We start from the raw sequence: 14,422 nt of genomic DNA, 5'->3' as shown, positions 1-14,422 counted from the left end.
CCATTTCTTTTTTCAGCTCATTTTTACAGATGAGAAACTAAGACTAACAGAGTTGAGTTAATTGGCCAGGGATACACAGTTAGTAAGTGTTTGAAGCCAGATTTGAACTCAGGAAGATAAGTGTTCCTCATTCTAAATCCAACGCTCTACCTATTGTACCACTTAGCTGCCTAGAAAAAAGTGAACGGCTCTTAATTAATTTCAAATAAATATTATTCTATTCCATCTCCATGCTTACCATATTAACTGGTAATGCTTACTTAGTCTCTGTAGGGCAGTAAAATTACTCTAAAACCTATATAGCACCATTTCCTATAAAATGGAACTTTTATGCCTCAGAGATCAAGGAAGCCAGACTGAAAATTCAAGCTGTAGTCCCAAGGACAGCCTCCCTGCTTCCTTAAAGTGAAGCCAACTCACAGGTGCCACTCCTAAGCACACTTGGCTAAAACTTTCTCCTATATTACCCATAACCTTCCCATTTATTAAGTACTTAAACATTTCTGTCAAAATTAGAAAAAAATGAATGGCAGGTCCAGAATTCAAACCCAATTCTTTGGACTCTAGTTTCTTTCCCCCTAAGTGATTGAACATAAGCTTCAGAAGAAAGAATGACAATGTGAGATGAGGCCAAGTGATGGAAATGGAGTTCAGGGCAAGGAGGAAGAAGAGTGGTTGGGTTAGGCTTGGTAATATATACCTGTATACCTATAATCTGTGCTTTAGGGAAAGGTTCAAGTTGGTGGATTGCTTCAGTTCAGGAGTTCTGAGGTTCAGTAGGGCTAATGCCCTTTAGGTGTCTGAACTTTCTGCCACTACTATGATAAGCCTTTGGGGATTGAGATGGGTATTGTAAGGTGGCACAAGGAGGACTAAGGTGAGAAGAGCAAACTAGCCTATAACAGTAACTGAGCTGATTAGTATTTGGGTGGGCTGCTGCCCTTTGAGCCTGGTCAAATCAATTTCCCCAAAACACCAAGAAAAGGTGATTTGTTCTGAGAGGTGGAGACAGACAGACAGACAGACAGACAGACAGACAGACAGAGAGACACACACACACAGAGACAGAGACAGAGACAGATTCAGACAGAGACAGAAACAGAGGGACAGAGATGGATACAGAGATAGACAAAGATTGAGACAGAGATTCAAAGACAAAAACAGAGAGACAGAGAGAAACAGATTAAGTTTTGGAAAGAGTGAGTACATTCAAAAGTGTGAATTAGTGGGGGCAGCTGGGTAGCTCACTGGAGTGAGAGTCAGGCCTAGAGACAAGAGGTCCTAGGTTCAAACCCAGCCTCAGCCACTTCCCAGCTGTGTGACCCTGGGCAAGTCACTTGACCCCCATTGCCCACCCTTGCCAATCTTCCACCTATGAGACAATACACTGAAGTACAAGGGTTTAAAAAAAAATTAAAAAAATTAAAAAAAAAGTGTGAATTAGTGTTTTGATAGAGGAAGGAAGCTTCATGATGGTAGAGGTGGAGACACCTTTTCTTTTGAACATAAGATGTTTTGTCTCTGGGTTGTTCAACATCCTTGGACATTTCCCCCCTAGAGATGAGCAAATAGACTTATTTACCACACTTCAGTGTGCACATAAGATTGAAATAGTCATATTTGGGTTGAAATACTCTGACTAGTAGAATTCTGTATTAGCAGATTAATATTTTAAATTAATTAATGGTAATATTAATTAATGATAATTATTATCATATACAACTTCTTTTTAGCCTATTTTGGTGGCCAAACAGTATATTTTGATTCTTTCACTAATAAAAATTAATAAAATGTTCTTATCTTATTCCACTATTCTTATTAGAGTGAATTTGCAGGATGGTGAAGGCACATTTTTAAGGATTGAAGCCTATGTTGTTCAGCAAATTATTGAACTATTAGATATGTATGGGGAAAAAGTTTTGAAGTGTATACAATTTGGAACCACATTCTTTGGAACATCAAAAATTGAGCATGCAATTATTTATAATAATAGTCCTAATAATATGAGTTGGGTAGCAGTGATGGAACATGAAACAGTTGGAGAGGAATTGGTAAGTTAGCTAAATGGCTTTAATATAATTTGAAAGTATCTACTAGTCTTTACCAAAATTGGGACAAGTCATTTGATTTTTGACATTATTAAATTGTTTATCCTCATTTAGTTTATTTCACCATGCTTATCTCCTGGGAGTAACTTTCAGAGAAAAAATGATTTTACAAATGTGACACCAATATTGTTCTCCCAATCTCATTTCCCTCTCCCCCAACCTTCCACTTTGCATTTGTAGATTGGATCTCCTGCAGGGGAGTGACTGTCAAGTTCAAAGTACTCTGAAGACTAATTTGAGGGCATGTGCAACTATATACATATGAGTGTATGTATACGCATATACAATGTGTGTATGTGCTGATATATTGACAAACAAAAAGTGAGCAATTCTAGTTCCTAATAGACCATAGATTTTTAGTAATTCCTCTGGGTCTATTCTCCTAAAACTATTGCTCAGAAGCCTCCATTTACCTTCAAATCAAAGGCAGTTTCTGAAATGGCATAATAAGAGCAATAACCACAAACCATTCCCTAGATAAACTTTGGCTCACTCTCCCACAAATATACAGAGACTTGCTATAAAGTTATCACATAGGTAGAGTGCATTGATAAAGGGGCAGAGATGTAGGGACTAGGTGTTCAAGGCAACTCACACCTCCAACACTGCTAGAGTTAACAAAGATAATCTCTTTTTCTTTGGTATCCTCACACTGCTCCATGTGTACATAGGGTTTCTGATGGTGAGTAGTTCTGTTGGGCTCCCTGGTCCTTTCTCCATAACTCAGTAGCACTCTGTAGCTGTATTCTCTTTTACCAAACTTCCTCTTTGTACTGACTTCTTAGAAAGTGTCTTGCTTTTAAAAGGCAGATGTGAATGCTACCCTTTAATTATATCAGATTTGATTGAAGAACTCCCTGCCTCTGAAAAGGCTAGTAAATGTCAAATACTTCTTTTTCTTCCTTTAACACCATAATATCTTAGTGTCATTGTTATCTATTCCTTAAATCCTGCAATTTCCTCAAGTGAACTGGAGGGAACTCAACTGATCTGGGATCTCTTGATCAACCTCCACCCCCATTAGACTAATTCAAGGGTATGTGCACTTGTGTGTATATGAGTGAATGTATGTATGCATGTACTATATATGTATATGTATATGTACATGCCCTGCAAACTTAAAAGCTGAATGATTCTAGTTCCCAATAGATTGTAGCTTTTTAGTATTTCTTATTCTTATCTGTTCTTTTTTCTTTTTCTAGTTTTTGTTTTGCTTATTTTTATTCGTTTTTTCCACCACCATCAACAAAAAAATTAAATAAATGAAAAAAATTACATGCTACACTACAAACAGCACATCCTTTAAAACATGTTTTAAAATATGAAATTATATTGGTGTAGCAATCTTATCTGTTCTTTTGCAGGAAAATTTGTTTTGATTTTATAATGTGCCTACTTTCTGACCCCAATGTTCATTTATAAATGCTTGAAGAAATGATCTCTAAATTTTTTATACACTTTAGGGTGAGTGTAGTGAGTTTATGATATGTCACAAAGCCCTTTATATTATTTTTCTTAACTATTTTTATTTTGATTTTATATTGCAGGGCACAAATCTTCAGCAAAGAATAGATGACACGTTACATGATCTATGCTACATAAACAAATTGAGATCTATAGATATTACCACTTTTATTTCCTGTATTCCCAATGAAGGAATTTTATTACCTTATCAAAAGACAGTAATTACATTTTGCTTTAGTCCAAAGTAAGTTCATACAGATACCTTTGTAAAAGAAATAATGTTAATTTTATTAGAAAAATTGTTAACATATTCATCAGATTAATTTTAATAGTTTGCTTTAACAATACTGTAAAAAGGCAAAAAATAATTCTTTATTGGCATTTGTCATGAATTTTTAATTTTAAGTCAAAGATTTCTTAGGTTACATTGTTTAGAAGTTGAAATACTATTTATAATTCTATTTTATTAATATATGTAAAAAATTAGCTCGCTGGATGATTAGTTTTCAAATAAAATTTCCTAAGTCATGTAATATTAATTTAGATTAGTTGTTTTGATGCAATTTTTTTGTATTGGTTCTAAGGCAGAAGAGCAGTAAGGCCTAGGCAATGGGGGGTAAGTGACTTACCCAGGGTCACACAGCTAGGCAGTGTCTAAATCCAGATTTGAGCCCAAGACCTCCCATCTCTGGACCTGGCTCTCAATCCACTGAGCCACCCAGCTACCTGCTTTGATACAACTTTAAAAACTGTTGATAAGTAGGAATAAAAGATGGTCACTTATGGGAAGGATTTGGTAGACAATTAAATAGACTACACCGTAGGGTGAAATTGGACATTTGGAATTCTGGCCATGGACAAGAGAATATAGCCATGTTGTTGATTCTGAGCTGGGTCAGATTATGGGAAGCAGAGTGGACTTCTCAAATAGAAGATTCTCTTTGATAAAGAACTCCATAAGTAACAGAGTTCCAAGTGAGTGAACACGATGGATAAATGGATAAAGGCAGATCTATGCATAAAATACAAACTCCTTGGCCTGACATTTAAAAAAGCCTTTCACAATGAAATGTGAATCCAACTGATCTTTCTAGTTTTATTATCCATTACTTCCCTTCATAAATGTTAATTTCCAGTTACTACACTGGTCTATTAGTTGTTCTCCAAATGATGTGTATAGAATGAACTCCTTCCTTGTCTTTGTCTTTTTGAATTTGTGTCTTCTTTCAAAACACAACTGAGAAGTGCCTTTTCTGTGTGAAATTTTACCTGATCCATTGGCTTTAATTCTCTTTTCCTCCTCACCTTTTTTTTTCTACAATATCTTGTCTTATTTTGCCTTTCACTTTCACTTCCCACATCTCCATATGTGTTCCATTTCCTGCCATTGCTGCCACCCTGGTAATCTTCTTTTTGCCTTTATATTTCCTATGCCTTATTAGAATATCTTGATCATTAAATATTTATTTTAGTAGGATGATAGTAAGTATATGTTGAATTGAATTCAATTGGAGCATTTTGTTGGTGTCTATATCCTTGCTAGTTGAAATGCTTTGATTTTCAGAATTTACAGTAATAAAGAGCTTAAAAATTATTTTTATTCAGTTCACTGGTTTAATTAATTAAGTACCCTAGATAGGGATGCTATTTTGTCTTAGTTATACGTTCCTACATTAATTCTTTGAAAAATAAGTTGCAAAATGTTTTTGTTGCCTAAAACATTCATTGGACTTTTGATAAAAAATTCACTTGATCAGAATCATCAATGAAAATGCCTTTTGAACACCTTAGCTTTATTTTTTAGTAAGCGATCTACAGTTTCTATGTAATGAGAGTATAGAAATCACACTTTTCTTCAAAAAATACTACACAGTACCACATTGTACATGATACATGGACCATGGACAATATACAGTATTGCAAAATATTGCAAATTCACACAAAGGACAGATACCCACCAACTAATAAACTTCTTTATATTCCTTTCATCATAGTATATTGACTGAGTTTAAGAAAGTAGTATATATATGTATACATATATATATGCATAAATAAAACTATTCCATTGGTGAGGCTAACTCAAAGATATTGCTGAAAAAATACGTTTTGATTTTTAAAGTTTTGTCTAACTGTTCAAAATTTATACTAGGGTTTTAACTTAAGAAATCCTAAATAAATTTGGGGTTTGGAGTGAAATATTTTCAAAAACTGATTTAAAATTTTCTCTGTACTTTAATTGAAAGATAACTCTTGAGCATTAATTTTTATAGATTATATGAAAATGGTAAGAAGTATGCCGATTCATCCCACAGACAAGACTATGTACTTTTTTTGAGATTTGAGGCAATAGAAAGTAAAGATCCTTTTTCAAAAGTGGCAAAAGGAAAAACTAGTGAAAGTACGTATGAAATAAATACCAAATATATATGTTTAAAATGATACAAACATAGAAATGACAAATATATAAGTATTCAATATTTACAGAACTTTTTAAAATGGTATATCTTATATGAAAGAAAAAGTAAATTTTACAGTATTTTTATATCCTTTGCTGATTTAACTCTTGATGGTCAATCACCAAGTTAAAAATATGCCACACATTTAGTACCATAGTGATTTGGGGATTAGGAAATTTGGATTTTTATAATAATAGTACTAACTCCCATTCCTATAGTGTACTAAGTTATATAAGGACCTTTCTGCATGATAGTTCTGTAAGGCAGGTAATGTGAGTATTGTTATCCCTATTATACAAATTAGGAAATTGAGGCTAAGAAAGGAGGACTTGCTCAGGGAATCACTAATAGTAAGGACTGGGATTCAAACTCAAGCCTTTTCCTAGCTCCAAGTCCAGAGTTGTTTTTGACATGCCACAGTGATTATTTTCTTGTGCTACAATTTTTCATTATGAATTGGTAAATCTATTCTGACATGATTTGACTAACAGAATAGTCTGTGTATAACAGAATAATACCTGCCAAGTCAGAAATTCCACTTTAAGATGTGTGAAACATAAGCCTATCAGGAGACTTTGATTGGAAAACATACACTATGAAATGCATTATAGGAGTCTGAGCTTAACAGTGTTATTGACCTGGTCAAATGTGAATGGTGATTGGATATAGCCATTTGGGAAGGAAATCCATCCAAGCAGGAGAGATTTGGAAGATACTACTGGCCTGGACAGATGAAGAATAATGGCTGGGAAGACCAGTAAGCAGATTGGTACATATAAACTCTTACCTTCCACCTTAGAATCAATAGGGTGCATTGGTTTGGCAGAAGAGCAGTAAGGACTAGGCAAAGGGGGTTAAGTGACTTGCCCAGGGTCACACAGCTAGGAAGTGTCTGAGGCCAGATTTGAACCCAGGACATTTTGTCTTTAGGCCTGGCTCTCAATCCTCTGAGCTACCCAGCTGCCCCTGGTACCATACATTTTAGAGAGGCAGGGCAAGAGAATAGATTCCAGGGGGATAAAGTCAACTACAATAGCAACAGTGAACCCTGACTTTAAGGGAGAAACCGTTTCTTTCCCAGTTTTTCCCAGGGTGTATGGAGTGTGGTTGGCTCTGGGTTTACAAATGATGACTGTAATAAATAGATAATCAGAGGCTGACTGGTAAATCCTGCCCCTCATTAAGAGAACGACAGAGATACTAATCTTGTTGCACCATGAGCTTCATTCAGGAAGCTGTACCTAGTCATTCCAGGCCTGGAAGGTTGGTGTCTTCTCTAATGGCAGCAAGCCAAGAAATGGGAACTCCCTCATAGGTGCCATATGAGTTCACCTACACATAAACTTCCATCCTATACAGCTATTAACAATTATGGTGATGTATTGGCACTTCATATTATTTTAAGTTAATTGAGCAAAGGTGAATGTCATCTGATTTCTCAAGGTATTTTTAAATGCTCAGGAGTTTTATTGTCTTTTACAGGTCATTCTTTTCACAAAGCGGAGTTAGCCCTGACAGGCTCAGGAGTCCCTGTCTTATTAAATTTTGTTCCAGGAAGAGACCTTGATTTCACACCTTGTTTTATGGGTCAACACTCAGATATTTTGTGCAGTATAGAAAATCAATCCACGTTACTTCCTGTAACATTCAGCTTCCATAAAGTAGCACATTTTAAAATTATTCCAGAGAAAGGCAAGATAGAGGAAGAAAGTAATCAGGTAATGCAGACCTTTCCCTTCAAATTGCTTTTAAAACATATTTAAGTCTGAAAAATTCTGCTCATCATGTAAAAAAATTGGCTTCACTCATTTATGATTTTGTTCTCTTATCCATCTTAGATATGTAGTCTTCTCCCCCCACACCTGTTACTCATTATTCACTGAAACAAATAAATATATGTTGAGTAGCACTACACTCAAGGCACTCTGATTGTCAATGTGAGAAACACATTGAACAAGCTAGTATATGACCTTCAGGTAGGAGTGTGCTGTAGCTAGCTTGAAAGCTCGGAAGTATTAAATTTTCAGTGTGAGCATCTACATCTTCTAAATTAATAGATGCCAACAATTTAGGAATTAATTTATGTTCTGTTGATTGTCTAGACTCAAGAAAGTGATGGAGAAAACATCAATAATTAAGATTAAACTTAATCTGTATAGGAGGTACATTTTGAGGAGATGAAAGAGGAAAGCTGGTTGGTCAACATTTTCCAGTGTACCATTGCCTTTAGGTATTTACAATGTATTTGTGAAGGTAACATGCATATAAAGTAAAAAAAAACAGTAAAAATGTAAATAACAATTCAGGACATTAAAACTAATTAGAGGGGGAAGCTAGGGTGTCAGTGGATTGAGAGACAAGAGGTCATGGATTCAAATTTAGCCTTGGACACTTTCTAGCTGTGTGATCCTGGGCAGGTCACTTAACCCCTTTACCAAAATCTTAGTTCTTTTCTGCCTTAAACCAATATACAGTACTGAATCTAAAACAGAAGGCAGGGGTTTAAAAAAACAGTAAGAAAATCTTTAAACCAAAAAGAAGGGAAAGGATAATATTGCTTACGCAGGTGTATATGTATTATATAGATATATGTATATATGTGAGTATATGTCAAGTACATACATATAAATGAAAACATGTGCCCTTTTATTTGTGTGTGTTTGAATACACACCAAGCCAGATAACAGAAAGAATAGCTACACTATAGAAATAATAGTTGAAATACTCAGAGAATACCCAGATTGTGCATAGGAAGTACAATCCAAGGAAGGGACCAGTATAGAAATCTATGACCTAAGATCTTTGTAAACAAAGGCAGAACGAATATCAACCTGAAGAATGGATTCTAACGTAAAGAGGGAACTTTGATGTCTGTGGTATCAAGACAATATGATGATACTCAATACTATAGCGACGTTAGAAAATATACCTTTTTTTCAAAGCAAGAACAATATGAAAAAGAGGAGAGTAGTATTATATATGAGGACATACTCATATAAGAAAATCCAAGTACTACTATGGAAAACATGGTATAGAAAGTGTGGGTAAAGACTGACCAAGGTAAAAACGGAATGGTCTTTGGTGTATACTACAAAATATCTGGATAGAAAGGGGAAAAAATAAAGGTTGTTAGAGAGATATGATTTAGTGTAATAGTAATGGAGAACTTTGCTTATCCAGATGTCTACTGGAACTTTCTCTCTGCCAAAAAACATCCCCTCTCCCTGCAGATTAGTCTGCTTTTCCTTTAAGAGGTATCGAAACTATCACAGTACTTAATTGGTTAAGGGAGTATAGCTTTCTGTTGCTCTTAAGTACAAAACATTAAGTACATTAGTCACCTGCTTCTCTCTGAGGCTTCTGATGATAGACTGGCATGAAAGACAAAATGATAAGGCATACAAAACAATGTTGTTTCCTAGCTGAATATTTTTTCTTCGATCTGAATATCCCTCCAATGCTATGGCCAAGTAAATTTCTTTTTATAAAAAACTATCAAATGTTCTATAAGTATTTAATGTTAGTTTTTTAAAAGGGGAATCACATGATTTGACCCATGCTTTAGGAAAATCTCTTTGTCAGCTGTGTAGAGGATGAATTAGAATAGGAGAAAGACTGAAGGCAGGGAAGCAGGGAAAGCACTGAAGCTGTAGCAATAGTTCAATTATGAGATAATGAAGATCGGAACTAGGTTTTTATCTGTATGGAATGGAGAGGAGATAGATGGTAAGAGATGTTATGGAGATAGAAGCAATACGACTAACCGATTAGAAATATGGGATAAGGAAGTATAAGGAGTATAAGATAATACTAAAGTGGTGGTGTCACTGGAAGAATGTAGCATCCTTGTTAGAAATAGTGAAGTTTATAAATGGAATGAATTTGGAGATAAATATAAAGAATTCAGTTTATATGACAAGGATGATTTATATCCTTGGGTCATGAAGTGATTGAAAAAAGTAAACCATCATCAATAATCTTTGAGTGATTGTAGAAAATGGAAAAGATAGGACTAATGATCATATGATCATAGAAGAGATCTCAGAGGCCATCTGGTTTAACTCTCTCATATACATGAGAGAGATCCAGGGAAGTTGTGATGTACAACTTAACTGAGCAACTTAATATGCAAATAAAAGGCATAAGAGTTTTTTGACTTAGGTTTTCTTAATCAGAGCCAGTTTTCTTTCCAATGAAGAATTTATTAGGAATTTTCATTCTTTTGGTTGAGGACAAATTTCAAAAAAAAAAGGATTAGATGAGGTAAACTATAGTGTAGTGTCCTTGATTTTGATTCCTTGGAAAATGCTAGACAATATTATTTACAATATGATTAGTGAACACCTAGAAAAGGAAGCGGTGTTCAGAAAGAGCCAGCAAAGATTTATCAAGAACAGGTCTTGAGGAGATTGTGGGAAAATGCCTAGGAGAGCCCTTTTAAGTGCTTCATCACTACTTAGAGATGTACCACATTACTAAAGATAGAGATAATCACTATTATACTTTTCAACTCACCTCAGGCATCCATACATGGACCTACAGAGTCCTAGAGAGGTCTTGAGAGAAACAAGTAGGGAAGGTTTAGATAAAAGAAGATAGGGCAGAACTCAGAAGGTCTTGAATGTTCCACTCTCTCCAGAGCAGCCCGAGTCTTTTCTGAGTGCTGGGCTATAGGCAAGCTCATTTAATTATATATAGTTCAGCAAACTTTCTGCCTTTTGTGAGCATGACTGGCTACCTAAGCACAGCTTGGGAGAGAGTAGCCTTCTTATTGGTATTCTAGATAAATAAAGAACAGGGTACACCAGAGGGACCAGAAACTGCAGGAGAAATTCCATAGGTAAATTCCAGCCTGGACAGTAGTTGAAGCCTGTGATGGGAGCTCAGCACAAGTTTAACTCCTTAGCTGATCACCAGAGAGGACACACTCCACAAGGAGACTATAGCAGAGAAAGGTCAAGACAAGACAAGAAGGACTCAGACAGAGCTCAGCAACAGGGTTGCCTCAGAGTCCTTTGAAGTCTTGGGATTACGCCGATCTAGTCTATAGGTTACAGTTGTGCAGTTTGACTCAAAGGATGTCTCCTCTTTCCACTCCCACTCCCACAAGTAAACAAAAAAAACCTCTGGACACCATGAGAAAATAGTATATATATATATATATATATATATATATATATATATATATATAGGTTTGAAAAATACCCAAAGGGTAAAACCTGAGGAGAATAGCAACCTTAGGAGCATAGGTAAAGCCAAAGAGAAAAAAATTGTCCTAACCCCAGGAACCTGTAGGACTAACTAGAGGAAAGGAAAGAAGAGATACAGGGAAGAAAGAATGGCAAGAAAAGTTGATAACTTAGAACAGACAGTGGAGAACCTCATTCAAGTACTGTATACTATGAAAATTATGAACCATATGGAAAACAATGACTCAGTAAAATAAAGAGAAATATCAAAACAAAACCAAAAGATTAAAAAAGCAGAAGAAAATCTGACTAGTTATATATATATATGTATATGTGTGTCCATATGTATACACACACAAAACATATGTGGAGAAACAATTGAAGAATTTAAAAGTCTGGTTATTATGTTTTAGGAAATTATAAATGAAAACTGCCCAGAACATTTAGAAGCAGAGTACAAAATAAAAATGGAAAGAATCTACCAGTCACATCTAGAAAGAAAGCACAAATTGAAAACTCCCAGTAACATTATAGCCAAAATCAGGTTTTTGGTCAAAGAAAGAATATTAAAAGTAGCAAAAAAAAAATCAATGCCAAGGAACCACAGTTAGAATCACCATAAGACTTACTAGCTGCTACCAAGATTATTGTCCTTCATATTCAAAGAGGACCAAAATAACATCACTGGGTGATATCTTTTGACGCATGCATAAGTTGGATTTAAATGAGGCAGTTGGACAAAGTCATCAGCCTTCCTCTCTGTTCTAGAGTTATTGAAGTCCAGTGTCAAGACAAAAGTCAAGATGACTGGTAATGGCTTGGGATATGGTGATTGACATTGGTTTCTTCCATGTCTAATCAAGCTCCAAGCATACCATGGCACCTACTTCTGTCACCTTCATGACCTTTGGAATAAGTTTTTCTCATCTGCCCCTTCTGCTGGGTGAATTCTTCACTTACCTGGGATAGCCAACCCTTAAGTCATTGAACTGTTTGCAACCTGTCAGTTATACTCAACCTGCTTAAGCCCACCTGCTGATATAATTTACCTGGGTGTGGCAGCTGTTTATGCTACAGTTTCTTGGAGCCACAGGTGAGATCTGGGTGGCAGGTGGACACCAAAGGAGGAGGAGCAGCCCTGAAAAAGGTTCAGCAAGGGGGCAGCTGGGTGGTGCAGAAGATTCAGAGCCAAACCTAGAAATGGGAGATCCTGGGTTCAAATATGACATCATACACTTCCCGTCTCTATAACCCTGGGCAAGTTACTTAACCTAGCCCTTACCACTCCTCTGCTTTGGAAACAATACACAGTATTGATTCCAAGTCTAAGTCGGAAGGTAAGAGTTTAAACAAAAGGAGAGGAAAAGGCTCAGTAATCCCTCACACCAAAGGTACTAGTATCCCCGAATACCTTAGACCAGTGATGGGCAAACTTTTTAAAGAGGGGGCCAAAGGAAAGGAAATGCTCATCTGTCAGTTTGTTTCTAAGGCAACTCTTTCAAAGTTTCATTGTATCGTATCCTACTCATATTCCTCAGATTAGGAATAATGCCGTGTGGCTGGATAGAACATTTCAGGGGATTGCTCTGGCCTTTGGGCCGTAGTTTGCCCATCACTGTAATAGATTATTGTGGTGTCATAAGAAATGATGAAATGGACATATTTATAGGAAATTGGGAACTTATTTAAACTGATGGAGAATGAAGTGAGCAAACCAAAGAGAATAATTTATACATTGATAACAATATTAAAGAGAAAAACAACTTTGAAAGACTTTCTAACTCTAATAATGCCAGGATAAATAACAAATCCAAAAGACTGAAGGTAAAACACATCAGTTACCTACAGCAGAGAGATGATGAAGTGAAAATGCAGAAAACAACACACATGTTGGGCCTGGCTAATGTGAGAATTTATTTTACTGGACTATGTAGTTATGTAATAGGTTCAACACTTATTCATTCATATGAACAGAGAAAGGGCAGTGAAAGGGACAGATTGACTTTTAGAAATAATTTTATTTTTTATTTTAAAAAATTTATTTTCCTTTTTCCAGATCATATAACAATATAATTTTAAATATTTGTTTTCTGACATTTTGAAATCCATATTTTCTCCCTTCTTCTCACTCTTTTTCCTTCTCCAAGAAAGCAAACAATATGAATATAGGTTGTACATATATTATCATACAATATATATTTCCCTGTTCATCATTCTGTGAAACAAGACACGTATTGCTTACATTAGAGAAAAATTCATGGTGTAAATAAAGTGAAGAATGGTACATTGCAATCTGCATTCAGATGCCATATTTTCCTTCTGTGGTGGTGGATAAATATCCCTTTGTATCATGAGATGCTCAGAGTCATCCATTTTCCTTGCTTTGTTGATAATAATTAAATCATTCATAGTATCTTTATATATTATTGTTGTTACTGTGTACAATGTTCTCCTGCTTCTGCTTACTTCATTTTGCATCACTTCGCTTACGTCTTTCTAGGGTTTTTTTGTGATTATTTTGTTTGTCATTTCTTATGGCGCAACAGTGTTTCATTACAATTTTATACCACAACTTGTTCAGTCATTCTTCAATTGATGGAAATCTCTTCAATTTCCAATTCTTTGCCAACCCAAAAAGAGCTGATGTAAACATTTTAGAACATATATTTTCTTTTTGTTTTCCCTGATCACCTTAGAAAACAAACCTAATAATAGTGGTATTACCAGGTCACAAGTATACATAGTGTCAGTACTGACTGACAGGATTCCAAATGAGAGACTAATGAGACCAGAATGTGGTGGTTTAGTGAAGCTTTATTGTAGGAAAGGCCAAAATAATCCTGTCTATAGCACAGCTTCCACCATATCAATTCTCTGTTTAGAAAAAAATACCAACTCCTCCCCCAGCATTGAAATTCTTTCACATTCTGTCTCTAGCTCATTTTTCCAGACTTATTTCATGTTTCCTTTAATATATTGCCTATTCCAGACAAATTAGCCTACTTACTCAGCATTCTATCACCCATATCCTTTTGCATAGCTTCTTTCCCATATCTGGAATGCACATTCTTCTCACCTTGATCTTCTAGACCCTTCAGCTTTCCTCAACAGTGTACAGAGATCCTACTTCTTGCTTTTTCTATTCCTAATTGCCAGTGTTCTTTCTCACTTCAAATTATTGTAGATTTATTTATCTATATGTTGC

General features: G+C 35.5%; 1 protein-coding gene across 1 annotated transcript in view; it reads left to right on the top strand.

The window, feature by feature from the left end:
- The window catches only part of CFAP47 (cilia and flagella associated protein 47), an 859,036-nt gene that overhangs the window by 62,889 nt on the left and 781,725 nt on the right, over positions 1-14,422 (top strand). The window contains exons 5-8 of the mRNA XM_044669214.1: positions 1,823-2,051; positions 3,656-3,816; positions 5,843-5,970; positions 7,511-7,746. Coding sequence (XP_044525149.1) covers positions 1,823-2,051; positions 3,656-3,816; positions 5,843-5,970; positions 7,511-7,746 — 754 coding nt within the window. The remainder of the gene's footprint in view (positions 1-1,822; positions 2,052-3,655; positions 3,817-5,842; positions 5,971-7,510; positions 7,747-14,422) is intronic.

The sequence above is a fragment of the Gracilinanus agilis genome, chromosome 3 (assembly GCF_016433145.1).
Source record: "Gracilinanus agilis isolate LMUSP501 chromosome 3, AgileGrace, whole genome shotgun sequence".
Taxonomy (NCBI): Eukaryota; Metazoa; Chordata; class Mammalia; order Didelphimorphia; family Didelphidae; genus Gracilinanus; species Gracilinanus agilis.
This window is presented reverse-complemented; position numbering and strand designations above follow the sequence as displayed.